The sequence below is a fragment of the Mobula hypostoma genome, chromosome 10 (assembly GCF_963921235.1).
Source record: "Mobula hypostoma chromosome 10, sMobHyp1.1, whole genome shotgun sequence".
Taxonomy (NCBI): domain Eukaryota; kingdom Metazoa; phylum Chordata; class Chondrichthyes; order Myliobatiformes; family Myliobatidae; genus Mobula; species Mobula hypostoma.
Window position 1 is genome coordinate 39,340,658 of NC_086106.1, and position 27,446 is coordinate 39,368,103.

General features: G+C 43.8%; 1 protein-coding gene across 1 annotated transcript in view; it reads right to left on the reverse strand.

The window, feature by feature from the left end:
- Positions 1-22,956: 22,956 nt before the first annotated feature.
- Positions 22,957-27,446, reverse strand: part of LOC134352853 (inositol-trisphosphate 3-kinase C-like) — a 53,992-nt gene continuing 49,502 nt past the window's right edge. Inside the window, exon 7 of the mRNA XM_063060369.1 lies at positions 22,957-26,676. Within this exon, the coding sequence (XP_062916439.1) occupies positions 26,473-26,676 (204 nt within the window). The 3' untranslated portion in view covers positions 22,957-26,472. The remainder of the gene's footprint in view (positions 26,677-27,446) is intronic.

Genomic DNA, 27,446 nt, shown 5'->3' on the forward strand with positions numbered 1-27,446 from the left:
GCATGGAAGAAACCATCACTGGTTCAACGGGCAGAAAGGCGATTCTCAGCAATGCGTCGTGGAGCGCTAAGAGGGCACAGTGAGACACACAGAACACTGCTGGCCGTCCACTGCATCCTGACCTATCTCCAGCCGTCTCGACTATGTCTTGCCACTGGGTCCAGATAGGCCGTGACGAGAGAGTGAGGCTGACGACCTGCGCAACTCTCCCTCACTTTAATCCAAGTCAAGCGCAAGTCATGACTTCAAACCCAACGCGCAACCTAAAGCCCTGTGTCGATGGGGGAGTGGCGAAGCAGCAGGTACGGATACACTGGAAGCTGTAGTCACAAACCTGCACACAGGCGGCCCAGGGCATAGGGTCGCTCTCTACTGGACCGAAGCAGCAGTTGAGTTCGGCAGCCCCCTGGGTGTCTGAGCAGCCCTCTTTAGGATCGCTCTGCTCACCTCCATGGAGGAAGGGGCTGGAAAAGGTGCCTCAAACATAGTCTGCTTCACTTCACCCTGGCCAGCTTACCGCGGCTGGTGGGGATCCCTCATTTAACACAATTTCACCCATGATATGCTTGAGTTTTCTGGTGCCGAATTTAAACACTGCTGTGGCCTCATCCAGTACTTTCTCAATTTCCTTTCAGTTGACTCTGTTGCTGGTGTTGAGGTGTGCAAATGGTGGATGTATCTCCAGCCAAGTTGCAATTGCCCCAGCCAATCATGGCCCACGATGCTGGCCCTCCTGTCTTCACCACATACAAACCCAACATGGCTTGCTTGTTGTTGTATTTCACTGTTGTGAAAATCATTCCCACAAGAGTTATCTTTTCTTCAGCGTAAGTTACTGGCAAATGTGGATTGGAACAGGCAGTTTTCTGGCAAATGTGAACTTAGAAAGTGGGAGGCCTTCTAAAATGAATATTTAAGAGTAGAAAGCTTGTATGTGCCTGTCAGAATAAAGGGTAAAGATAACAAGTTTATGGAACCAAGTTTATGAGGCCCTGGTTAAGAGAGGAAAGGAGGTGCATAGCAGCTATTTGGCAGGTAGGAACAAATGAAGTGCCTATGGAGCACAAGTAATGAAAGAGGACACTTAAGAAATAAATCAGGAGGGCTAAAAGAAGGAATGAAATTGCTCTAGCAGATAAGATGAAGGAGTATCCTAAGGGATTCTACAGATATGTTAAATGCAAAATGATTGCAAGGGTCAAAATTGATCCTCTTGAAGATCTTAAATGAATGTTTTGCATCTGTATTTACTCAGAAGATGGCTGCTGAGTCTATAGAAGTGAGGCAAAGTGGCATCAACTTCGATGGACTCTGTACAGATTACAGGAGCTGGTGTTTGCTGTCTTGAGGCAAATCCAAGTGGATAAATCCCTTAGGTCTGACAAGGTATTCCCTCATATCCTCGTGCAGAAACTGCCAGGGCTCTAGCAGAGATACTTAAATCACCCTTCACGACAGGAGAGGTTCCAGAGGATTGGAGGATAGCTGATATTGGTCCACTGTTTAAAAAAGGCTCAAAGCATAAACCAGGAAATTATAGGCCAATGAGTCTGACATCAGCTGTGGAAAACTTATTGTAAGGTATTCTAAGGGACTGCATATACAAGTATTTCAATAGGCATGGACAGATTAAGTATAGTCTGCATAGCTTTGTGCATGGTAGGTCATGTCTAACCAATCTTATAGTTTTTCAAGGAAGCTACCAGGACAGTCGAGGCTGTGGATGTTGTCTACATGGACTTTAGCAAGGCATTTGACAAGATACTGCATGGGAAGTTTGTCAAGAAGGTTCAGTCGCTCGGCATTCAAGATGAGGTAGTAAATTTGATTAGACATTAGCTTTGTGGGAGAAGATAAAGAGTGGTATTACATGATTGCCTCTGACTGAAGGCCGTAGGGACTCTGACTAGTGGTGTACGGTAGGGATTGGTGCAGGGTCCATTGTTATTCCTTATGTATATCAGTGATCTGGATGATAATGTGGTTAACTGGATTGGCAGATTTGCAGATGACACCAAGACTGGCAGTGTAGTGGACAGGGAGGAGGGCTATCATGGCTTGCAGAGGGATTTACATCAGCTGGAAAAATGGCAGAGAGACTTTAATGCAGACAAGTGCAAGGTATTGCACTTCAGCAGGACCAACCAGGATAGGTCTTACACAGTGAACGGTAGGGCACTGAGGAGTGCAATAGAACAAAGGGATCTGGGAATACATAGAAATCTACAGCACATTACAGGCCCTTTGGCCCACAATGTTGTGCCGACCATGTAACCTACCCTAGAAGCTGCCTAGAAATTCCCTACCATGTAGCCCTCTATTTTTCTAAGCTCCATATATCTATCTAAGAATCTCTTAAAAGACTCTTTTGTATTCACCTCTACTACCTTCACTGGCAATGCATTCCATGTACCCACGACTCTGTGTGAAAAACTTACCTCTGACATCCCCCTTGTGCCTACTTCCAAGCACCTTAAAACTACGTCCCCTCGTGTTAGCTATATCAGCCCTGAGAAAAAGTCTCTGGCTATCTACATGATTAATGCCTATACAGTACACCTCTCTCAGGTCACCCTTTCTCCTTGGAGCAGTGGAGGATGAAAGGCCAAGTTCACTCAACCTATTCTCATAAGGCATGCTCTCTAATCCAGGCAATATCCTTGTAAATCTCCTCTGCACTCTCTATATAGTATCCACATCCTTCCTGTAGTGACGCGACCAGAACTGAACATACTGGAAAATGCAAATGCATGCATTGTATTTTCTATGTATTACAGTATTTACTCAAATGCACACATTGTATTTTCTATATTTACTATGTAACCACTGCTGGCTCAATAAAAGGTATTCACTATGTAGCCATGACTTTTGACCTGTTCACTATTAATTCATGAAGAGAACTAGAATGAAACCAAGTAGAAAGATAACGGTGGCGAGTAAGGTGATGAAATATGGGGCAGTATGTCAACACAAGACTAATTAAGAAATAACTGTGGTTAGGGATGAGAGTACACATGGTCTAAAATGTAAACTAGGACATAATTAAGTTGGGGAGTAAAACAATAGTGGAAAGTCGAGAGCGGATATATTGATGACAGGCCGACTGGATATGATAATGTAGCTGAGATAGGAAATTGCTATAAAAATGCTGTGTACAAGCCTCGACGGGCAGTCAGCTACTAGCTTTCTGATTGTCTCAGCTTTGATTTGCAAATTAAAGTTTAAAAGGTCTTGACGAGTTTTCTGCATCTCCTTGTCGTTTGTGAGAAACGAGAAACCACGACAAAATTGGCGTCACGAACGGGATCGGATAGAGACCCGCGAGGAAGGGAACGGCAGATTGGGACGCTTCCCGGTCCCTCAGGGACCCTCACTGGGGTTAACAGAATTAAGGGTGCACCCAAAGAAAAAAGGTGAGCGCTTTTTGCGATAATTCGGACTAAGAATTCTATTGGTTTTGGGGGGTCTCGGGGACTCAGAAGTGTGAAGCAACTGCCGAAGGGTCTCTCTGATCCAAAGAATCTGGCAGAATTGGGGATAAAAGGAGGCTCAGAGGATTAATCAAGAGCACGGCAGTGGGGGTAAGTACGAATAAGTAAGTAAGTAGTAATAATAAGTTAAGTGAAAATTCCACGTGGTGTTGGTAAGTCCCTGTGGATACCGCTTTGCACGAAACGAAGGTCTGAACAGGCAGGGAAGGAGAATTAAAAATCCTCGTGAATACCGCCTTAAGAAGTGTAAGGGTCTGCATAGGCAAGGTGCAAATTAAAAATCCTCGGGAATACCGCCTTAAGTGTAAGGGTCTGCATAGGCGAAGTGTAAAAGGTTCTGTGGATACCGCCCTAAGTAGGGGTCTGCACGGGCAGAACGTAATAAGAGATAAAGATAGTTTAATAGATAATTCAGACGCTGGTGAGATAAACCATAAGGCTAGGCATAGAAATAGAGTTAGAGAAATAGTATTATTAAATAGGCAAGTCGTGAGATTCTTAAAATACCATAATAGAAAAAGGAAAAAGAGAACAACATGACAGAGAAAGGAACAGCAGTAGAAATATTGAGCAGAAAATTCCTGGTGTGTCAAGGTAAGATCACGGAAATTTCAGAAAAATGGGAAAAAAGAACTAAAGAACTGGTCACGAAATGGCCAAGAGAATGTAAGCTTATGCGAGGAAATGGAAGAGCTAATTAAAAATCACAAACCCAAAGATAAATCTAAGAAAAGAGAGGGAAAAAGGGAACAAGAAATGGCAGTGTTAAAACTCTTTAGGATGGAGGGAGAAAGATTAAGAAAGACGGGAGGTATATTAATAGTAAGTAAAAAAGACACTGAGAAACGAAAGCAGCAGTCTGATAAAGAAAAGGAAAAGCATAACAGGGAGCCGGCTCCGGCTCTATGCCCAGACCTGAAAGACGTAGAAAAACCTTCTGCCTATTAGGAGAAAGAAACCCTTAAGCAGTGTCCGATGATAACAGGAAAAGTGGATCTAAATGGAGAAATTAAAGTCTGGGATACCGAGGAGGAAAGAAAGAATCACGAAAAGGAGCGGGAGGAACTACGGAATGTAATAGAAGAAGACAGGGCAAAGATAGAACAGGAGAAAAGGGAAATAGAAGAAGAGATCAAAGGGTTACAGGAGTCAAAAGCGAAAAGGGATGAAGAGAAATCTTTGTTATATGGGCACGGAACTGAACAGGCCAGAGCAGAAGGTAACTTGTCGGGAGAGCGATAGTTAAGTAGCAAAAGAGAGGGTGCAGGAGAGTGTAGGCAGAGGATAGGAGACAGGAGCCTTGAAGGGGAAAAAGAGAGAGTGAAAAGGCAGATATTAGAAACAGAGGGAGAGAAAGTAGATATCTATACAGATTCAGCATATGCTCATGGAGTGTGTCATTTGTTTGGGGCAGTGTGGAAACAGAGAGGTTTTAAAAAGAGCAGTGGAGATCCCATACAGCACTGTCAGCAGATTTTAGATCTAATAAAAGCACTGATGAAACCTAAAGCACTGGCTATAGTAAAATGCCAGGCACATAAAAAAGGAAATGATGCAGTAACAAAGGGAAATCAAGCTGCAGATGAAGCAGCCAGGAAAGCGTCTGGGTGTACATCCGCTGTCATCGCACCCCAGGTAAGTCTAGAGCCGGAACCTATGGTAGAGGACCTAAATGAAATACAGGGAAAGGCAACTTTGGCGGAACAAACACTGTGGAGACAAAGGGAGGCCAATCAGAACCCAGAAGGCCTATGGACCACGGAAGATGGCCCACTGGTAGCTCCCACCCCTTTACTGACTATCCTGATCTCAGAAGCACATGGGATGGATCATTGTGCAAGGGGGGAAGTAATAAGGAAAATAAAAAAGGACGGATTTTGGTCGCTTTATTTACAGGCTTCAGTAGACCATGTGTTGTCACAGTGCGAGGTATGTGTGCAGAATAATGTTCGGAAAGGAATTACAACCACAATAGTCACATACCCGTACCTGAAGGGCCATTTAAACACCTAGTGATTGACTACATAGACATGATAAAAACAGTAAGTGGGAAAAGATACATGTTGGTGGTAATCGACAGATTCAGCAGATGGGTAGAGGCAGTATCCTCGAAAGATCAAGGGGCAGGAACAGTGGTGAAATTCCTGACAAACGAAGTGATCCCAAGGTTTGGGATACCGACAGAAATTAGCTCAGACAATGGTTCAGCTTTCATCCAAAAAGTGGTCAAGTTAGTTCTGCGAGCACTGAGAATAAAGCAGAGATTTGGATGTGTGTATCACCCTCAGTCGCAGGGTATGGTGGAAAGAATTAACGGGACCTTAAAAACCAAACTAAACAAAATCTGTGCAGATACTAAACTCAACTGGGTCAATGCACTACCGTTAGCATTAATGAGTTACCGCATGCAGACTAATCGGATGACGTGTCTAACACCGCATGAAATGCTAACCGGAAGGCCCATGCCAGTGCCCCAGTGGACAGGACCATATAAAGGGCCTAGTTTAGAACAACTGGAATTGGAATTAAAACAATACATGCGGCAATTAACTATGATGCATAAGTCTATTTATAAACAGGAAAAACAGAAAGAGCCAGAGATCGATCAAGGGGAAGGACCAATCAAGCCAGGCGATCAGGTCTACGTGCGAGCGTTTCGAAGAAAGTGGAACGAACCCAGAAGGGAAGGGCCCTTTACAGTAACCAAAGCATCACCCACCGCAGTTCAAGTGGAAGGACGCTCCACCTGGTATCATCTCAATCACTGCACTAGAGCAGTCCCGCAGGTACAGTCAGGTGGGCCACCCGAGGTAAGTGGTGAAGAGGAACAAACAGTAGGGGGCAGACAAGAGCAACAAGAAGCTGACACTGAACCGCAGGAGCTTGACCAAGTAATAAGGGAAATTTGTGGTCCTGAGGACAGGCCAGAAGACCATAAGGATCGGGTTATGGATGGTAGTACTCTTTCAGATAAGGGGGACGACTTGAGGGCGACCAGTCCCGCCCCCCAGGATGATACACTCAGATACTCTTGTGCAGATTTGGAGACCATTAATTTGGCAGATGTGGCATGGGACTGTTAGGATCCCACCAAACCTGAGAGAAAGGAGTAAGAGGAGCACAATGGTTACCTCCGTACCATGGTATCAGAACATGTGGGCAAATTATACAGCAGGGATGATGAAGAGACAGAATTGTTATCTTTGCTGAAGGGCAAGTCCGGTGCAATACGTAGCCCCCATGCCTTATAACTCCTCCACCTGCACGCAATGGCGAAAGGAGCGGAGGGGACAGTGTGCGCGGCAGTGTCCAAGTGTAGTCAAGACCTGCAGTATGGGAATTTGTAGCGGGACGGATCCTTGTTATCAGAAGTGTATTGATAACACACCAATGTGCCCTTATTGGTGTATGTTATACCAGGCTTCCTCGCAGTTTGATCAAAACAAGCTTGCCTGTAACTGTAATTACAGCAGACCGTGGGCTATGAATAAAAGAAGCCAGACACCTACATTGGGAAAGCTTAAAATGCAGGAACATTTGAGTTATGAATGTTTCACGCGGATGGGTGACCTTTCAGTTGGGCATTTCAGCGGCAACTATGTTAAGATTTGGGATGTAACCGCAGGCCGAAGATACCAGACAGGTACCCCTCTGCCCGAGGGTGCACTGAACTCCCAGACCATCCCGTTAGCAGATACCTGGTGGCTGTGTGGACAGGAAGGGGGTCTGGGATCCACGCTTCTCCTTAATTGGGCGGGTACATGTAGCGTGTTATGCTGATTCAAGAAGTTGTAGTATCCCCTGAAATACAGTTTGACACCTCGAGGCAACAGACTCTAAAACGGAGGAAGAGAAAATATGAGCCTGACCTGACGATTCGGATCGACAGAATAGGACAGCCGAGGGGTTTACCTAACGAGTTTAAGGCAAGAAATGAGATTGCTGCGGGCTGGGAAGCACTTATACCTGTAATAGGGGTTAGCAAAAATGTTGAATGGATAAATTATATATATTATAATCAACAGAGATTCATTAACTACACCAATGATGCACTAGAGGCTTTGGAACAGCAGCTAGCTGCAACCAGTAGAGTGGCGTGGCAAAATAGACAGGTACTAGACTGGCTATTGGCGGAGAAAGGAGGGGTTTGTGTAATGTTTGGGGAACAGTGCTGTACTTTTATACCGAATAACCCTAGTTCGGAGGGGTCGTTTACCAGAGCAATGAATAAACTGAAAAACCTAAGAAAGGAAGTTAAACAAAATGCAGGGTTTGGACATCAGTTCTTTGACTGGTTAAATAGTAAACTAGGAGGATGGGGAGCATGGCTGACCAAGATTGCAGTATTGTATTGCTAAGCTGTGCGGTCATTCTGTGCTGTTTTCTTCCACGCCTCAAGTCGCTTGTAGTGCGTGCTGCAATGAAACGGTTTCCGATGCTCCTGGAAATTGTTGGGTCGAGCCCTATGGAGAAGGAGACACCGATGATGTATTCGTACAGTCTACGAGACACGGAAGACGAACAGGAGAGAGATGAAACATGTGGGACTGTGAAGGCTCCTGGGTCTTTTTCCCTGTCTCAGATACGAAGGGACGGGTTTTTGGCTCAGCGGCCTAGGGAGGCAGGGAGAGAACACTTTGAGTCCTAAGCGCAGAAAACTATAGTTTAACCCAAATTTGGGAGTAAATGCGGGGCTTTATTTGAACTTTTGTGCATAGACTCTCAGTACTCTCTCTCTGTGGGATTATATTGGAAAATGCAAACGCATGCATTGTATTTTCTATGTGTTACGGTATTCACTCAACAGTATTTACTCAAATGCACGCATTGTATTTTCTATATTTACTATGTAACCACTGCTAGCTCAATAGAAGGTATTCATGACTTTTGACCTGCTCACTATTAATTCATGAAGAGAACTAGAAAGAAACCAAGTAGAAAGATAACGGTGGCGAGTAAGGTGATGAAATATGGGGCAGTATGTCAACGCAAGACTAATTAAGAAATAACTGTGGTTAGGGATGAGAGTACACATGGTCTAAAATGTAAACTAGGACATAATTAAATTGGGGAGTAAAACAATAGTGGAAAGTCGGGAGTGGATATATTGATGATATGTAATCACAGGCCGACTGGATATGATAATGTAGCTGAGATAGGAAATTGCTATAAAAAATGCTGTATACAAGCCTCGACGGGCAGTCAGCTACTAGCTTTCTGATTGTCTCAGCTTTGATTTGCAAATTAAAGTTTAAAAGGTCGACGAGTTTTCTGCGTCTCCTTGTCGTTTGTGAGAAAAGAGAAACCACGACAAACACAGTACTCCAAGTGGGGTCTGACCAAGGTCTTATACATAGCAGTCACAAGACTGTCAACATGTGCACCAGCTTTGAGCGTCCATAATACATTGAAAGTGGCATCACAGGTAGACAGGGTCATAAAGAAAGCTTTGGTGCATTGGCCTTCATAGATCAAAGTATTGGTTGCAGGAAATGGGATGTTATGTTAAAGTTGTTTAAGACAATGGTGAAGATTTGGAGTATTGTGCCCAGTTTTGGTCACCTACTTACAGAAAAGATTTAAATAAAGTTGAACAGGTACAGAGAAAATTTACAAGGTTGTTGCCAGGACTGGAGGATCTGAGTTATAAGATTGAATAGCTTAAGACTATATTCCACAGAATGGAGAAGATTGAGAGGAGATTTGATAGAGGTATACAAAATTATGAGGGGCATATTATAATTATGAAGACATGTAGTAGTCCTCTTTTATTGTCATTTAGTAATGCATGCATTAAGAAATGATACATGATTTCCTCCAGTGTGATATCACAAAACAAAGGACAAACCAAGACTGAAAAAACTGACAAAACCACATAATTATAACATATAGTTACAAACAGTGTAACAATACCATAACTTGATGAAGAAGTCCGTGAGCACAGTAAAGATCAAAGTCTCTCAAATGTCCCAAATCTCTCACAGACGGGAGAAGGAAGAAAAACTCTCCCTGCCATGCCGACCACAATCTGACTGAGTTATCCGAAAACTTCGAGCTCTGATCAGCTGTCCGACACCGAGTACCGAGAACCATCTCTGCCCGAACGATTCGACCTCCTTCTCGGTCGCCAAAAACAGGCAAGGCCAGGGATTTTGAGGCCTACCCTCCGAAAGATTCCCGACCACACAGTAACGATGGCAGTGGACGGGCATTTCAGAAATTTCTCCAGATGTTCTTCTGTGCTTTCACGTCCATTCTCCATCAAATCAGAATTGTCCATGGCCCCTATTTAACAGATACAATATCATTTTTCACCGGAGGGCTGCGTACAAGCAGGTACGCAGCCATCTTCTCCTCCTGCCGATAGGGTAGATAGATAGATAGGGTAAATGCAAGCAGGCTTTTTCCACTGAGATTGGGTGGGACAACAACTAGAGGTCATGGGTTAAGGGTGAAAGGTGAAATGGTTAAGGGGAACATGAGGGGAAACTTCTTCACTCAGACAGTTGAGAGAGTGTGGAATGAGCTGCCAGCACAAGTGGTGCATGCAAGCACAATTTCAACGTTTAAGAGAAGTTTGGATAGTAGAGGTATGGAGTGCTATGGTCCCGGGTTCAGTATGGACTAGATGGTCTGAAGGTCCTATTTCTGAGCTGTACTTCTCTATGACTCTAAGTTCTGAGTTGAATATCTAGAGTTCAGTATCTTATGGAATGACTGAAACAGCCCAGCTAGTTTCATTTTAATTAATTTGCAGATCACTTCTGGTGTAAGTCATATTGCTTGCCTCTTGTTAGTTTTCCCATTGTAAGTATCAAGGCTACTCAGTCCTGTGTGACTCTCATCATTATCAGATTTTTCATCAATACCATGCAGATTAGTGCTGTTTTTGAAACTACAGCTTGATTTTTTAAAAATCTTTTTCTCTTCCATTTACTTTTTTTGGCCTGACATACTCTTTCTATGTTTCCGACTCTGTTGCATTTTCTGCCTTTCACCTTTAATCCTGCATTGGTCTTCTGTATGTGAGCCCCTGCCACAACAGTAACACAATGTGTTCAGTCAGGCAGGTTTCTGTTTAGACATTGCAATTTTGTTCACACCTGACTGAAACTCGATCGCGACTCTGTCTGCTCTTACCATTCATATCGCGATTTCAACTGCTCTTTTAAATGTCAGCTGTGGTTCAGTTAGAAGCCATTTTGAATACTATCTTGTAAGATTCTACACACTAAACAATCTCTTAATGCATCAATAAGCCCCTAACTGAACTGATAATACTCAATTTCCTCAGTTCAGCCATGTAAGCTGAAACAGACTCCCCTTTCTTTTGATTCCACTTATGAAACCTAACACCCATGGTATTACAGGAAAGATTCTAGCATTGATAAAGTAGTGGCTGATTGGCAGGAGGCAAAGAGTGGAAATAAAGGCTGCTTGACTGCTAGTGACTAGTGGTGTTCCACAGGGGTCTGTGCTGGGACTGATTTACATTATATGTCAATGATTTTGATGATGGAATTGATGGCTTTGTTGCAAAGCTTGCAGATGATATGAAGATAGGTGGAGGGGCAGGTAGACTTGAGGAAGTAGAGAGGCTACATAGGGTCTTAGCTAGATTAGGAGAATGGGCAAAGAAGTGGCAGATGGAATATAGTGTCAGGAAGTACATGGTCATGCACTTTGGTAGAAGAAATGAAAGGGTTGATAGTTTTTTGTATTTCTCTCCATTTGGAAAATTAAGATGCAAAGGGACTTGGGAGTTCTTGTGTAGTATTGCCTCAAGGTTAATTTGCAGGTTGAGTCTGTGGTGCGGAAGCCAAATGTGATGTTAGCATTTATTTCTAGAGAACTAAAACATAAAAACAAGGATATAATGGGGAGACTTTATAAAGCACTGGTGACGACTCACTTGGAGTATCGTGAGCAGTTTTGGCCTCTTATCTTAAAAAGGATGTGCTGAAACTGGACAGGGTTCAAAGGTGGTTCATGAAAATGATTTCAATATTGAATGGTTTGTCATATGAAGAGCGCAAACATGAGGAAATCTGCAGATGCTGGAATTTCAAGCAACACACATAAAAGTTGCTGGTGAACGCAGCAGGCCAGGCAGCATTTCTAGGAAGAGGTACAGTCGACGTTTCGGGACGAAGGGTCTCGGCCCGAAACGTCGACTGTACCTCTTCCTAGAGATGCTGCCTGGCCTGCTGCATTCACCAGCAACTTCTATGTGTGTTGCTTGTCATATGAAGAGCATTTGATAGCTCTGGCCCTTTACTCACTAGAATTCAGAAGAATGAGGGGTGACCTCATTGAAACCTATTGGATGGTGAAAGGCCAGAGTGGATGTGGTGAGAATGTTTTCTATGGTTGGAGAGTCTAAGACTAGAGGACATAGCCTCAGAATAGAGGGATATCCTTTTAGAATGGAGATGAGGAGGGATTTCTTTAGCCAGAGAGTGGTGAATCTGTGGAATTTGCTGCCACAGACAGCTGTAGAGGCCAAGTCTTTATGTATATTTAAGACAGAGGTTCATAGATTCTTGATTGGTCTAGGCATAAAGGGATACAGGAGGTGGGGGGCAAGAGATTGGGGCTGAGAGGGAAAATGGGTTAGTCTTGATGAAATGGCAGAGCAGATGATGGGCAAAATGGCCCATTTCTGCTATGATATGGCATGGTTTTATGGTCCTGTAAATATTCCTGTATTACTTTCACACTATCAGGTATCATTTTGGCTAGTTTGATTGGAGCAGTCCAAGCAAACTGTATGCTCTTCCACCTATTACACTCTATAACACTGGCACTCGCATTTCATTGGCTATTTCATTTGCTTCAAAATTACATCTCAATTCATTCAGTATATATCACCCAGTCATCTGTTGTGGAATTGAACATGTCTGTCTTTCCAATGTAGCCAGCTATTTCTGCTTTTTTCTTACTTATTACTATCAAGCAGTACTAACTGTTTATGAACCCGTGAATCTCATCTATTTTCTGCCTTTCTTTTAACGTGACTGTCTCCCAAAAGAAACATGTGCTGTGCTTTTTTGTTTTAACTCGACAGTCTCTCTCCTTTCTTCTGAAGAAAAGAGCTCAGGGAGTTCTCCGCTTGGGAATTAGTGAGTTTAGGGGTAGGTGCAGACAAAAGGCTGGCAAGTCTTTGGTCGTGTGGTTATTGAGGATATGGGATGAGAGGGATACCGAAGTAAGCCTTTTTAATTGAGAGGTGGTTGCCTTAGGGGACCAATCATCCCAACACATGATCAATAATGACCTGAGGACGCTGTTTGCTTCCCCCAAGCATAATGCCTCACTCTGGGTTCACTCTGGCCGCAGTTAAACTTGGGTATGCCACTCCTACTGAATGGAATTTAAACCCCCAAGCAGAATGGAACACAGTAGAGGAGGGCACTAAAGTTCTATGCCAGTGGGCTCTAATCACAGAAATATACTGCAATAGTGGTAGCCCACCCGAGAATATTGAATTAACTCCTGGAATAGTAGGACTCAGGCAGTTTTCCCAATAAAGGGGTATCAGCTGTTGGTCATCCTAGAAGTATAACGATTCAATTATTACTGGGTTTAGAGTATGTAGAAGAGGGTGCCCCTAGTCAGGTGTGGAAGTTAAATAAGCAGACAGGAAGTGGGAGAATCCCACATGTCTATCATCGCTTAAAACTGGGGCAGGTAAATGGGATTCCCATCCCCACCCTCTATGCAATGTGGGGCAAGTACCGTCTGGGGCAGCAAGAGAGGGAGACAATTCATGGGGAAAGAGTCATTCTTCAAGTCCTCTCTCGATAAGGGTTCCTTTTGTCCTCTTCGAGATTCTTCGCATTCCATTCAGGGCTCCCTGCAAAAGGGACGTGGCTAATGTTTGCTGGCAGTAGCAGTGGGATTCCGGGAAGGGGAGGGTGGGGGTAAGAGGACAGTGGTTAGCACATTTGTGCCTCATTGTTGTAGGAAACGGGTCATTCAAGATGCCTCTGATATCAATCCCTTTGACAAGGAAAATAATGTTGGGAAGAATTATCTGGCTACTTAGGTTTTGGCATTCTGTTTTAGGGGAGCTGGGAGGGAGTAATCTATTTCAGCCAACCTCAACCCGGAGTAACATACATCAAAGTTGCTGGTGAATGCAGCAGGCCAAGCAGCATCTATAGGAAGTATGCTAACAGCTTGAAGGGACTAGAGTCCCAGTAGCCCTAGTGGTGTAAGTGCTTTAGGGACTGAAATTTCCCCACATACCATTTGTTTAATTGGAAGGTCCTGATTTCCCCATCTGGTGGGGAGAGTTGGTGTAGGGGGCAAGTTGGGTACAAATACAAGGTGCAAGTGTGTGCAGGAACAGTATCCTGGGATGGCTATGTCTATGCCAAATGAAGCAGGGCACTTATTGGACGCTGAATGGCATTTACTGGATATGCAGCTCCTTGGCCTACCTATGGTTCCCACAGAGTAGTGCTGTTGATAATTAGCTTTGCAGTTTCTGCAACTTGGGGAACATGAACAGCTGGTTCAAATACTTACAGTTTGTAAACAAAAGATTAATATACTTATTCACAGTCAGTGTTTTCTGTCTCACTCGCCAGATCCACAAACCTCATTCAACATTACACCTCCTCTGGGCCCACTCCAGTGCCAGCGCATCCTTTCTTAGATAATGGGTCCAGTTGAGTTCCTCCAACAGGTTGTGTTTTGCTTCATATCACAGAATCTGCAGTCCCTCATGCCTCATGGTGCTGATTTGAACGAGCTCTTTCCGATAATTGACTGCAACTTCCCCCCAAATCTACGTATGCTCATAGCCCTCCCAAGTATTGAGACTGTGAAAGCTGCTATTAAAATAAAGTTCCCTTCTATGATGTATCCGCTGAGCAGTGGCTGGGAGATCATAAACACAAGAGATTTTGCAGATGCTGGAAATCCAGAGTAATACACACAAAACACTGGAGAAACATGACAGGCCAGGCAGCGTTTACGGAGAGGAATGCACAGACGATGTTTCGGGCCAAGACCCCGATGGTGACGAGACCAGAGCCCAGGTGAAGGATTTTGGCCAGTGTTCTGTGTATGTGTTAACTGGGCGTCCAGCCAGCAGAACATGGATGCTGTCAGTCACATTGATCGCAATTCTTTGCATTTCTGGTCAGATGCTAACTGCATTTCAATGGCTTTGTATCTGTACTCGGCACAATGACAATAAAGTTGAATCTAATCTAATCTAATGACTACAGAGAACCAACATGACCCAAAGCCTGTCAATCCCATAGGATTCTTCCTTGTAACATTTCACAAAGTCTTCCTACCACTACCCCCCACCCATCATCGTCTCTACTCCAGGCTCACAGCATGTTGTGGTTGCATTTCCTGGATGACTTGCAGCTTTGAACAAAAAATTCTTTTAATGGAACGAGCAGCTTATCAGCAGTAACAGAGGTTGGTGGTTAAACATTTGTGGCAGTGACTGGATGGTCATCAGCAGAGAAGTTCCACAGAATTCAGTACAGACAGCATTGAACGGTACAGCAAGAACAGCCCAGTCTCTGTGCTGTCGAACCACGCCCAGCAGTTAGCATAACATTTTACAACTCCAGTTTAAAGATTGGGCTTCAATTTCTGTCGCTGTCTGCAAGGAGATTCTATGTTTTCCCCATGGCCTCTGGCTGCTCCGATTATCCCCCACGTTCCAAAGACATGCGGGTTAGTCACCAAGTTGTGAGCATGCCACGTTGGCACCAGAAACATGGTGACACTTCAGGCTGCCTGGCACAATCCTCACTGATTTGATGTAAACATTGTATTTCACTGTACTTTTCAATGTACATTGGACAAAAAAGCTAATAATTTCTCTTTTTCCTCTGTCTACCTGCACCTGGTCTGTATTCCTCCATTCCTCTCTGCTGGTCAGTCTGTCCAAATGTCTTAAACATTGCTGTCTTATCTGCTTCTGCCAGCTCCCCATGCATCGTGCTCCAGGCACTTACTACTGTGGAACAAACATATTCCCTCCTCTTACTTTAGAGTGATGCTCTCCAGTATTTTACATTTTCATCATGGGAGAAAGACTCAGACCCTATTTATGCCTCTCATCATTTTTTTTTAAAATGTATTTTTAGAAGATCGCCCTCTTCGGCCTCTGACACTCGAGAAAACAATCCAAATTCGTCCAACTTCTTATGGTTAATACTCTCCAATCTGGGCAACATCCTGGTGAAGCTCTTCCTAAAGCCTCCACATTCTTTCTAAAATGCAGTGACCAGAAATGCACTCAATACTCCAAGTGTGGCCTAAGGAAAGTTTTAGACAGCTGCATTGTAACTTGCCAAGTTTTATACACAGCACCCTGACAAATAAAGGTAAATTGAAAGGTAAATAAAGTGCCTGCTTTACTACCCTAACTACTTGCTTTATGAAGGTAAAGGCAGCAAATGCAATGTTGGCATTTGTTTCAAGGGGAATAGAACATAAAAGCAAGGAGATCATACTGAGCCTTTATAGGACACTAGTCATAGTGTCTTGGAATATTGTCAACAGTTTTGGACCCCATATCTCAGAAAGGATGTGTTGTTGTTGGAGAGAGTCCAGAGGAGGTTCACAAGAATGATTCCAGGAATGAAGGGGTTAACATATGGGAGCGTTTTGGCAGCTTTGGGCCTGTACTCACTGGAATTTAGAAGGATGCAGGGGGATCTCATTGAAACCTACCGAATGTTGAAAGGATAGGGTGGATGTGGAGAGGATGTTTCCTATGGTAGGGATATCCAGAACTCAAGAGCACAGTCTCAAAAAATTGAGGGGTGACCCTTTAAAACAGAGGTAAGGAGGAATTTTATGAACCAGAGAGTAGTAAATCTGTGGAATGCTCTGCCACAGACTACAGTGGAGGCCAAACCCATGTATACGTTTAAGGTGGAAGTTGATCGGTTCCTGATTGGTCGAGGATATGGTGAGAAGGCAGGTGTATGGGGTTGAGTGGGATCTGGGATCAGCCATGATGGAATGGCAGAACAGACTCGATGGGCTGAATGGCCCAATTCTGCTCCTATGTCTCATGACTTTCTCATACATCAATTCTCCTAGGTATCCTGCCATTTGCTGTTACTTTTCCGAATGCAACAAACACCCTTCACTTGTCCAGTTTAAATTCCATTAGCTATCCCCCATCCACATTTCCATCTGGTCTGTATCCAGAGCAGCAGACACAGAAAGCTCGAGAAATTCAGCAAATCAGGCAGCAAATAAACAAGTGTCTTGTACCAAAAAGTCAACTGTTTACTGAATTGAAACTGAATCTACCATTTCTGCCTATCTAGTCCATCTATTTAAACTGCCTGCTTTCATCAACCTGCACCTGGAGATAGCTCTTCCACTACCCCTTTCAGAACACTGTGGCGCCGTCCATCTGGTCCAGGTGACCCATCTATTTACCTTCAGAATTTTGTTTCCCAAGCAACAACACTCACTTCTACTCTGACACTCTTGGGACACATCTTTCCTGTGCCTTCCAAATTCCTCCCAGAAACACTAGCCACTGCAGTCCCAGCTAGTTATACTGATATATCTAATTTTCAAAGTTCGAAGTATATTTATTATCAAAGTATGTATAGTATATACAACCTTGAGATTCGTCTCCTTACAGGCAGCCACAAAACAAAGAAATAGAATAGAGACTATTTAAAGAAAGATGATCTAACGCCCAAAGTACAGAGGGAAAAATTGTGCAAATAACATTCAGAACTAAGTTCAGGAAACCAGTCGTTACTGCTGCAGATCCAGGAGCCCGTTAGTTGCAGTTGCAAGCCACAGCCTCAGTTCAACACAGAGACAAGTAAATCTTGCAGAGCAGTAAGCTGAACTCCAGCCCATCCCTCACCTCTGGCCCCTGACACACTGACCTTTTCAATCTGGCCTGGTGCTTAAATCGGCCAAACCTCAAGTTGTGTCTTGCTCTCGGACCCTTGCTTGACTTGCCTCTGCCACATCAAATCACCTCCAAGTCCACTACAGCAATAGCCAATCTCCGCTCTTAGGCCTGGGCCCCAGCACCTTGATTCGGACCATACCTGCCACACCACAATCAATCTGTGCCTTCCAGACTTCAGTTCATGCCAGGTTGTACGGGTGGTTAAAAAGCTCAACTCCAAAAGTGAAGTAACAGGCTATTGATTGCAGTGTTCGTATCTAAGAAAAGTGTGATTAATACAGGAATTTGTAATTTTGCTCCTTTTGTTTGCTACCAAGAAGTCATTGCTATGTTTCATCAGTGCCATCTTAAAATGAAAGATTCTCCTCCTCAAACCGCAGGGTAAATTCTATCATAGTATGATCACTACCTTTTAAAGGTTCCTTTACCTTAAGCTCCTTAATCAGATCTGGGTCATTACATAACATCTAATCCAGATTTACTGTTCCCCTAGTGGGCCCAAACACAAGCTGCTCTTAAAAAAAGAAAGCCATCTTATAGGCATTCTACAAAGGCTCTCTCGGGATCCGGCACCAACCTGATTTTCCCAGTCCACCTGCATATTGAAATCCCCCATGATTTTCACAACATTGCCCTTTTTACATAAACATGACAAATTCTGTAGATGCTGGAAATCCTAAGGAACACAAAATGCAGGAGAAACTCAGCAGGTTAGGCAGCATCTATGGAAATGAGTAAACAGTCAAGCTTTCCAGCCAAGACCCTTCACCAGGAAGGATGCCAGAATAATAAGGCGGGGGAGGGAAAAGAGGAGAGCTAAAAGCTGAAAGGTGAATCCAGGTGAGTACGAAAGGTAAAGGGCTGGAGAGGAAGGAATCTGACAGGAGAGAGGAAGAGAAAGAGGGGCACCAGGTAGATGAGAAGAGGTATTATACTTATTTTATTTCTTACATTCAAAGGAGTAAAAAATCTTTATGTTGCAACTCCGTCACAATGTACAAGCCATAAAGAAGGGAAATGTGGGAGGAGGTAAGAGGCCAGAGTGGAAAATTGAAGAGGAGAAAAGAAAATAAAGAAAACAATTTACCAGAAGGGGACATCAATGTTTCTGCTATCAGGTTGGAGGCTACCTAGATGGAATATGAGGTGTGCTCCTCCATCCTGATAGTGGCCTCATCATGCCACAAGAAGAGGCCGTAGACTGACACGTTGGAATGGGAATGGGAATTAAAATGTTTGATCACCAGGACCCTTTTTACATGCCTTTTCTATCTCTCTGTAATTTGTAGTCTACATTCTGGCTACTGTTTGGAGGCCTGTGTAGAACTCTATAGCGGGATCCTTTTACCCTGGCTGTTTCTTTACTCTACTCACAAAGATTCTACACCTTCCAATCCTATGTCATCTCTTTCTAAGGATTTGATTTCATGTTTTACCAACAGAGCTACCTCTACCTACTGCCTATCTAGTCGAGCTCCTCCAGCATTTTCTGTGTGCTGCTGAAGACTTACAGCATCTACAAAATCTCATGTTAATGGACAAGGGTGCTTGAGGAATAAACATAACTTCACTCAGAAATGTAGAGTCAGAGATCTTCAAATTTCTTTCAGAAAGTACACTAAGAGTTAAGCTGTGACATGTAGGACTCCTGTACATGCTGGGAAGTGGGATTAGTTCCAATACTTTACACTTTCTCAATGTCGCAAATGTCTGTGCTTGATTCCCACATCAACCACAATTGCACAATTGAAGGGTTTGCTTGTAATGTTCATACAATTTTTCCTCAATGTTATCATAGCCGGGGTGGTGGTGCAGATAAGCTCCCACTACCTATTAAATGTTCCCAATGGCGTGCGTCTCAAATAACCTCTTGACAACCAAGTCCAGTTCCTGGTCGTAAAGTGTGGCTTAGCTACTAAGCCTGCTGGGACCATTTCTACTGACAGGAGAAAGGACAAAGGACAAAGGTAGATTACTGGTGCCTTAAAACCAATCGCTCTAGGGCTCTTTATCTATGAGAAGATAAACTCTGATCTCAAACCTCCACTGCCTGGCAGCTATACTCACTCATGGGGAAGGCTTCAGGAGTAGACCCGATGTGAAATCTGGAGTTGAAGTCCTTAATGCAGTCCATTGAGTTCAACGTTGACTGGCAACTCCTGCGATGCCACAGGTGCCAAACAACATGTCTCTGCCGTTCCTTTGGATTCATCAGCTGAGTAAAGAGGGAGTACTGCTACATGGGTAACAGTTTGCTCTCCATATCGTACTACCCTGGCTTGCATAAAGGTTTCTGCCTATATAGACCGAAGGAGGGCCTTGATTTTTCATTGAAGTTCAGAGATGGTAAGAAAAGTACTTCATCCATGAATTTCACCCTTACACTCCACTTCAACCTCTATCCCAAAGTCAAGGATGTGGCGCAGCCCATCCAGAGGGTATGTGGCAATAGTGACCATTTCTGAACAGAGAACAGTACAACACAGGAACAGGCCCTTCAACCAGATGCCTGTACCCACTATGATGTCAATCTAGGGTGGCCGGATAGAATAGCAGTTAGCACAAGGCTTTACAGTGCCAGCAATCAATTCACACCATCTGTAAGAACTTTGTACTTCCTCCCCGTGTGGTTTCTTCCAGGTGCTCCCGTTTACTCCCGATTTCCAAAAGGTATACAGGTTAGGGAGGGCAAGTTGTGGCTATGCTACTTTGGCACTGGTAGAATGAGAACACTTGTGAGTTGACCCCAGCACTGTGCTGGCTGCTGATGAAAATGACACATTTCACTGTATGTTTCAATGTACAAGTGACAAATAAAGCCAATCTGTTATGAACTGGGAGGAGAAGATGGTGGCGGCGGCAGCGCGCACTGCCGCTCTGGTGATGAATATCTGTTAAGTAGGGGACCGTGCACAATTCTGATTTGATGGAGACGGACATGAGAGTACAGAGGAACATCTGGAAAACTTCTGAAATGCCTGCTTCACTGCCACTGTGTGGTAACCGGAATCTCCGGAGCAGAAGGCCCCAAAATCCTCGGCTTTGCTTGTTTCGGCAGCCAGGGCGAGGTCGAAGGCGCTCGGCAGAGGATGGCACTTGGGAGGCTGTATCAGAGGGGCTGATCGGAGGCTCAAAGTTTTCGAATGGATAGACTCAGTGTCGGCTGTGATCGGCTGCTTCCAAGGCATCGGCAAGTTGACCGTACCTGGAGGTTTATGGCAGGGAGTTTCTTTTCAAGGATGCTACCCTTTGTTTTCTATCTGCCAACCAGTTTTCTATCCATGTCAATATCCTCCCCCCAATGCTATGAGCTCTGATTTTACCCACCAATCTCCTATGTGGTACCTTATCAAATGCCTTCTGAAAGTCAAGGTACACCACATCCACTGGATCTCCCGCGTCTATCTTCCTGGTTACATCCTCGAAGAAGGCAGTGGAGGCCAATTCTCTGGAAGCTTTCAAGAAGGAGCTAGATAGGTATTTTATGGATAGGGGAATCAAGGGTTATGGGGACAAGGCAGGGACCAGGTATTGATAGTAGATAATCAGCCATGATCTCAGAGTGGCAGTGCAGGCTCGAAGGGCCGAATGGTCTACCTCTGCACCTATTGTCTATTTTGCCGCCTGCTATCAGGGACTCGGGAGTCGATTGACTCGGGGACTTTTGAGACTTTATTTACTGTGCCCATGGTTTGTTCTTCATCAAATTATGGTATTGCTTTGCACTGCTGCAACTATATTTTATAATTATGTGGTTCTGTCAGTGTTAGTCTTTGGTTTGTCCTGTTTTCTGTGATATCACTCTGGAGAAACATTGTAGCATTTCTTAATGCATGTATGCATTTCTAAATGACAATGAAAGAGGACTGAGTGTTCTCATAATCTAATCTAAACTAACCCCATGTACCTGCAATGATCCATCTCACTGTATGTTCACATATGTCTACATGCCTCTTAAATGTTGCTATCCTATCCGCTTCCTCAGCCCCTCCCAGGCAACTATCATACTAAAAATGCCATGGTAGTGTAGCTGTTTGTGTGACGCTATTAAAGCTTCAGAGACTCCTTCTGTAAGCAGTCTGTATGTCTTGTGGGTTTTCTCCGGGTTCTCTGGTTTCTTGCCATAGTCCAAAGACATATCAATGAAGTAGCCACCCACTTCAACTCTGCTTCCCTCTCCCATTCAGATAGTCCATACATGGCCTCCTCTACTGCCATGATGAGGCTAAACTCATGTTGAAGGAGCAACACCTCATATACCATCTAGGTAGTCTCCAGCCCCTTGGTATGAACATAGAATCCTCCAACTTCTGGTAATTCCCTCCCCCTCCCTTCCTCTATCCCTATGTCACTCTGCCCCCTCCCCCAGCTGCCTATCACCTTCTTCATTGTTCTGCCTCCTTCTACTACCCATTGTTTTCCCCTATTCCTTCTTCACCTTTCCTGCCTATCACCTCCCTGCCTCCCCTCCCCCACCCCTTTATCTTTCCCCTTACTGGTTTTTCACTGGAACCTACCAGCCTTCTCCTTCCCACCCTCCCCCCATCTTCTTTATAGGGTCTCTGCCCCTTCCCTCTACAGTCCTGACTAAGGGTTCCGGCCCGAAACGTCGACCGATCTTTTCCATGGATGCTGCCCGACCTGCTGAGTTCCTCCAGCGTGTTGTGAGTGCTGCTTTGACCGCAGCATCTGCAGATTATTTTGTGTCAATGAATAGGTTATTTGGTCATTGTAAATGGCTAGGGTTAATCGGGGATCACTGGGCGGCATGACTTAAAGGGCCAGAAGGGCCTAGTCCACGCTGTAGCTCAATTTATAAATAAATACATATTAGGACATGAAGTATCTCAGCCCAACAGATTGACTTTTTATTCCTCTCCCTAGATGCTGCCCAACCTGCTGAATTCCTCCAGCATTCTGTGTGTTGCTTGGATTTCCAGCAGAATCTTGAGTTTAGCATTCTAGAAATACTTTATGATGTTTTATTGTGACAAGAACCAATCAGACAACAGATGGAAATTAAACCAGCAATACAATTTTAATGCAATATAAATTAAACATGCACTTCCAGTATTTGTCCAGTAATGGTTTATAAATACATAATGAAAATACAAAGAGGGAGTGGGATAACTTTCTTTAAAAAGATAGCTTTGTAAACAATAAAGATTTGAGTGTAATGAAAATTAGAAGAGGCGATTTCAAATTTAGAAACAATGAGCTGCAGCCAGGGGTGTAATGCTCGCCGGAGCGCACCCAGCACACCTTTCAGAAAAAAGCCCAAATAAATAAACTGTTTATTAGGTGCCCCCCAGGGTGATTTGAGTATCTCAGAAACTGCTGATCTCCTGGGATTTTTATGCACAACAGACTCTGGAGTTTACAAAGAATGGTGCCAAAAACAAAAAGACATCCAGCGGGTGGATTTAACAAGATGTTTTCACTCACAAAACAGCCTCTCGCTGGATTTTTTTTTGTTTTTGGCACCATTCTTTGTAAACTCCAGAGTCTGTTGTGCATAAAAATCCCATGAGATCAGCAGTTTCCGAGATACTCAAATCACCCTGGGCGGCACCTAATTAATTAGCTTGTTTTATTTCAGTTTTTTTCTTAAAGATGTGCCGGACATGCTCCAGCTAGCACTACACCACTGGCTGCAGCTCATCGTTTAATGAGGAATAGAATACTGACTCACAGGCAGGTGTGCAGCCAGTTCAGTCAGCTCAGTGCCCCAGGAAGTGAAGTGACTCAGTGATAGGGCAATAATCTGCAAGAGACAGGAATCCGGTTAAACCTGTATCACTGAGGCTCCGCAATGTAGCTTCTTTGCTCGAGCACTGAAAGGCTGGACTCATTCAAATGTTAAATGCGGTGCACAGAAGTGAGAGACCGAAATACTTACGACATTTTCAAACTTTGCAATCTGAACTGAATGGAGGAGCCTGGAAAAAAACAGATTGACAAGCAACATCCAGGCAACATTTCCTTCTCCTAAACACAACGTTGAAGATCCAATTTTAAACAGGTCTTTGTTGAAAGGACAAAGAAATGTAGAGGAGACCAAGCTTATACTCCATATCTTATACCAGAATTAGCAGGTCCTGAAACAGGAAGCTAGCTATCATAATCAACCTCAAGTTTCATTGTTCCACCTTCAGCAATTTGATAAGGCAAGGCACAGCACTGGAACTCCCTCCCTGTCTGCCCCTCCATCCGCTTAAAACTCCAAGTTAACAAGACTATCAGTTACTTGTCCATCACCTTTTGTGGCTCAAAATTAAAAGTTTTATTTGATAATCCTTCCTGTTCTTTTTTTTTAAAAAAGTGCAGGATGTTAAAGGCACTCTATAAATATGATTAGATGTTGAAATAAGAATCCATAGGCAAAGCCTCATCCTACTTAGCTGTTTTCTTGCACTGATCCTAGGAGCTTTTGGGTGAACTTGTGTAAAGAAACCTCAAAGGATCCTATATTTAAAAAAAAATCCAGCATAACACAAGAGCTCTACTTGTTAAAATCCCACTCTATAACCACTCCCTCAGCATTGAATCAGTGTTCAATCCTCAACATAGAACTCACTACCACAAAAATGCATACAGTAAAAAAGTATTCAGTTCAGGCACATTGCATTTACTATTCAATTTACAGATAATGGGCATTAATAAGATGGGGACTTCTCCAAGCAAGATGAGCAGCCCCAGTTATTTACAATGGCTGAATTACCATCAAAAATCAGTAGGATCAATTTGTGAGATTTCATTGGAGATGCAAGATGAAACACATTTCCAACAGTGAGATTCTAAACTTCACCTGGGAAGAAGAAAGTTGAAATAAAGACATTTGATAATGAGTCACTATGCCCAATGATAACTCAAACTTTGGGTTCATGTCAATTCTCCCACAAGACAAAGGATCAGAATTAGTCGAGTCTGCTCCGCCATTCCATCATGGCTGATTTATTATCCCTCAGCCCCATTCTCCTGTCTTCTTCTCATAACCTTTGACACTCTTACTAATCAACCTCTGCAACCAGGCCCAAGGTGGGAGTGAAAGGGCTGAAGTTATGGGGAAGGCAGAGTCATGTTGTAGAATGGTGAAGTGCTGTGTTTATCATTCGCTTCCATAAAACCATGATACCGGAGAAGATTCAAGTCATTCGGACCGCCATGCATGCTTCACTATTGTGTTTTTGGGGGCTATTACTACATAATACAAATGGTAGAGTGTCACATTATTATTTTGCTTTACTACGACTCTCATTCTCCCATGGTACACCTAGCCACCAATGAATTTGGTTTTAAAATGAAGCTAGGCATCTCTATATGTCTGACACTCAGCTTCTTTGCACAGCAACTCACGGCTGCTGACCGGGGTTACACAGAGGTTGACCTGAGCCGACAGAGCATGTGTTGGGGAGCAGAACACAGGACAAACAAAATTCTCAGTTTCTGTTCAATAAGATTTTTTTAAAACTCCAGTTATCTGCCAAAACGAACTTTGACTCTGTAGTCTGCACCCAGGAATGATGTTTCGGCGAAGCACAGCTCTTAATGCAACTCAATTAAGACATGGAAATAAATCAGTACCAAAGACATAGATCCAGCCTCAGCACCGAATACGGTGCCTGCATTTAACAATTAGATTTGTAAAAATTCTTAATAATAAAAACTGGTATTTCTCACAGATAATGTCAACTTACTTAAAATATTCCAGAACATTTTAAAAGTTACCATAAAGGGATTAACTAAAATCTCAAACATCTTCTCTCCCCCCCACCTCCTCTACCTGCATCCACACCCACAGAATGCACTCTGCCACTACGGCACCCACTCAAAACACATGAGCAACCAGCTTGAGCAGTAGGAATCTACTGGTGGGGAAAATTTCAGAGCAACATTATGGTGAAGGCTCCTCGGGTTAAATGCTGTGCTCAATGGACTTAAGACCTCTTCTCTATTCAATGCATCTTCTCTAACCCCGTGATCTTGAGATGGGCTTACTCAGAAAAGCTTGAAATGAGACTTGTGTAGTCTGCAAGCTCAGATGGAGTTTTCACCAGCTACAGAACAGAATTGTGCTGAAACAAACCCTGGAGCCTCACCATAAACACTCTGGAAATCTTTTTCTACTCAACTCCACCCGTTTAATATTCAACTTCAGTTTAGAGGTTAGTTTTCTTTCAATAAAACTTAATAAAAAATTAAACATGTTATTACAAATTTACACTATCAATAAATTGTTTCACTATGAACTCTAAGAATACTTGTCTTGGGCAATTTCACCTAGCTTGTACTGAGTTTGACTGACTGCCCTGCCCTTGGCCTCAACACCCAGACAGCAGAGCACTAACAACTCCCTGAACTTGTCTGGAGTAGGGGAAAGGTGTAAAGTAATAGGAAATGTGACTCCATTGCATCACAGCATGTCACAGACAAGGCAAACTGAGCAAGAATAGGAAAATATTTCAAATGCATACATGTGATTGACCTCTGAGTGGTTTTCAGTACAGTTTTACAGCTTTTAAAAACAATATATTATGCAAACCTAGGAATTAAAAATCAGAGATAGCTCTGCATCTCTCCAGTGTTTCCTCTTCAGTTGCAGATTAAAGTTCACTGACTCAGCCAGTTGTCTTGAAGCCCCAAATGCCTGATTGTTGCCAATCATTGTCACTGCAGCTTAGAGTTCAAATCCCAGTCTTGCCTCTCACTTTACTTGAGTTCAGAGGCTCAGTGCCATGCTCAGGAGTGACACCTTCACAACTTGGCCACAGCACACAGATCCCCCGCAGATCACAGGCACACCCATGACCTGGGTTTGTTCACCCGTGTTTAAACCCATACAGTTCTTCCCCCACCCCTCCCATTTTCAGTGAGCACCCCTTCCTCATCCTCCCCGGTGTGCTTGTGTTCCTGGCTAATGCAGCGAACATCACTTCTGCTAAGAGGTGAGGAAAATACTACCCAAGACAAGAAGCACTCCCTGTGCAGAGGCTGTGCATTGTTCAAAAGACCAGCTGTGAACGGAATGCCCGGGAGGGCTGCCACAATGAGTCACTCCTTCACCATTGCGCTGATGATATTGATGAGGTTATCGAGTCCCCACAGGTAGCCGTCCTCCCGGTTACCCTCCTCCCAGGCCACCCTGTGGTTCAGTGTCTCTTGATCGGGTAACAGCATCGTCTTCCCAAAGTCAATCATCCAAACTTTGGCCATCCCCGAGTCATCGTGGACAAACAAAAGAGAACTTCCCACCACCTGGAAACAAGAGGACAAAAAATTCCTCAAATGCAGTCAGAAGTTCCTCAAATGGGTGCCACAATAGTGAAGCAATTAATGCGACATCATTACAGCTCAGGGCGGCAGAGTTCAATTCCAATTTCATCTGTACGTCTTACCCGTGGAATGCGTAGGTTTCCTCCGGGTACTCCAGTTTCCTCCCACAGTCCAAAGGTTAATTAGCCATTGTAAATAGTCCTATCATTAGGTTAGGTTAAATTGGGGGCTGTTGGGCAGCACGGTTTGAAGGACCAGAGGGTCTATTGTGTATCTCTAAATAAAAAAAGCTCACACTTCAGTGCTGTCATTTATTTACAGCTAAATCACCTGTGCCACTGTAGAGTGGTCTCAGTTTTAACAGCCAATAAAATGGAAGAGTGAAGTGGTCACTAGAGTCAGTGTTTAGCAATGAAGAGAGCTCAGCTGTCCCAGACAGTTAGTTTATGTTATGTATTGTAGGATAACAATGGAGTAGTATGATTAAACGCTTTTACTGAGTCACGTTAGTAACAGTACACGCTTGGACAACTCGAACTGTGGGAGCTACAAATTAGCCCATTGAGATGAAAGACGTGCACTCAAAAGCTCGCGCCCAAGAGAGAGTCCTCCGCATGTAGGAGGCCTGTTCAATGCACCGTGCACTTGATTGAACACTTGCCACACTCTCACTATCAATTTGATACTGTACAGTTTGGATTTAAACAATTATGAGATGCAAAGCTTAGTGCTTCTTCTGCAATTGGCAGTCC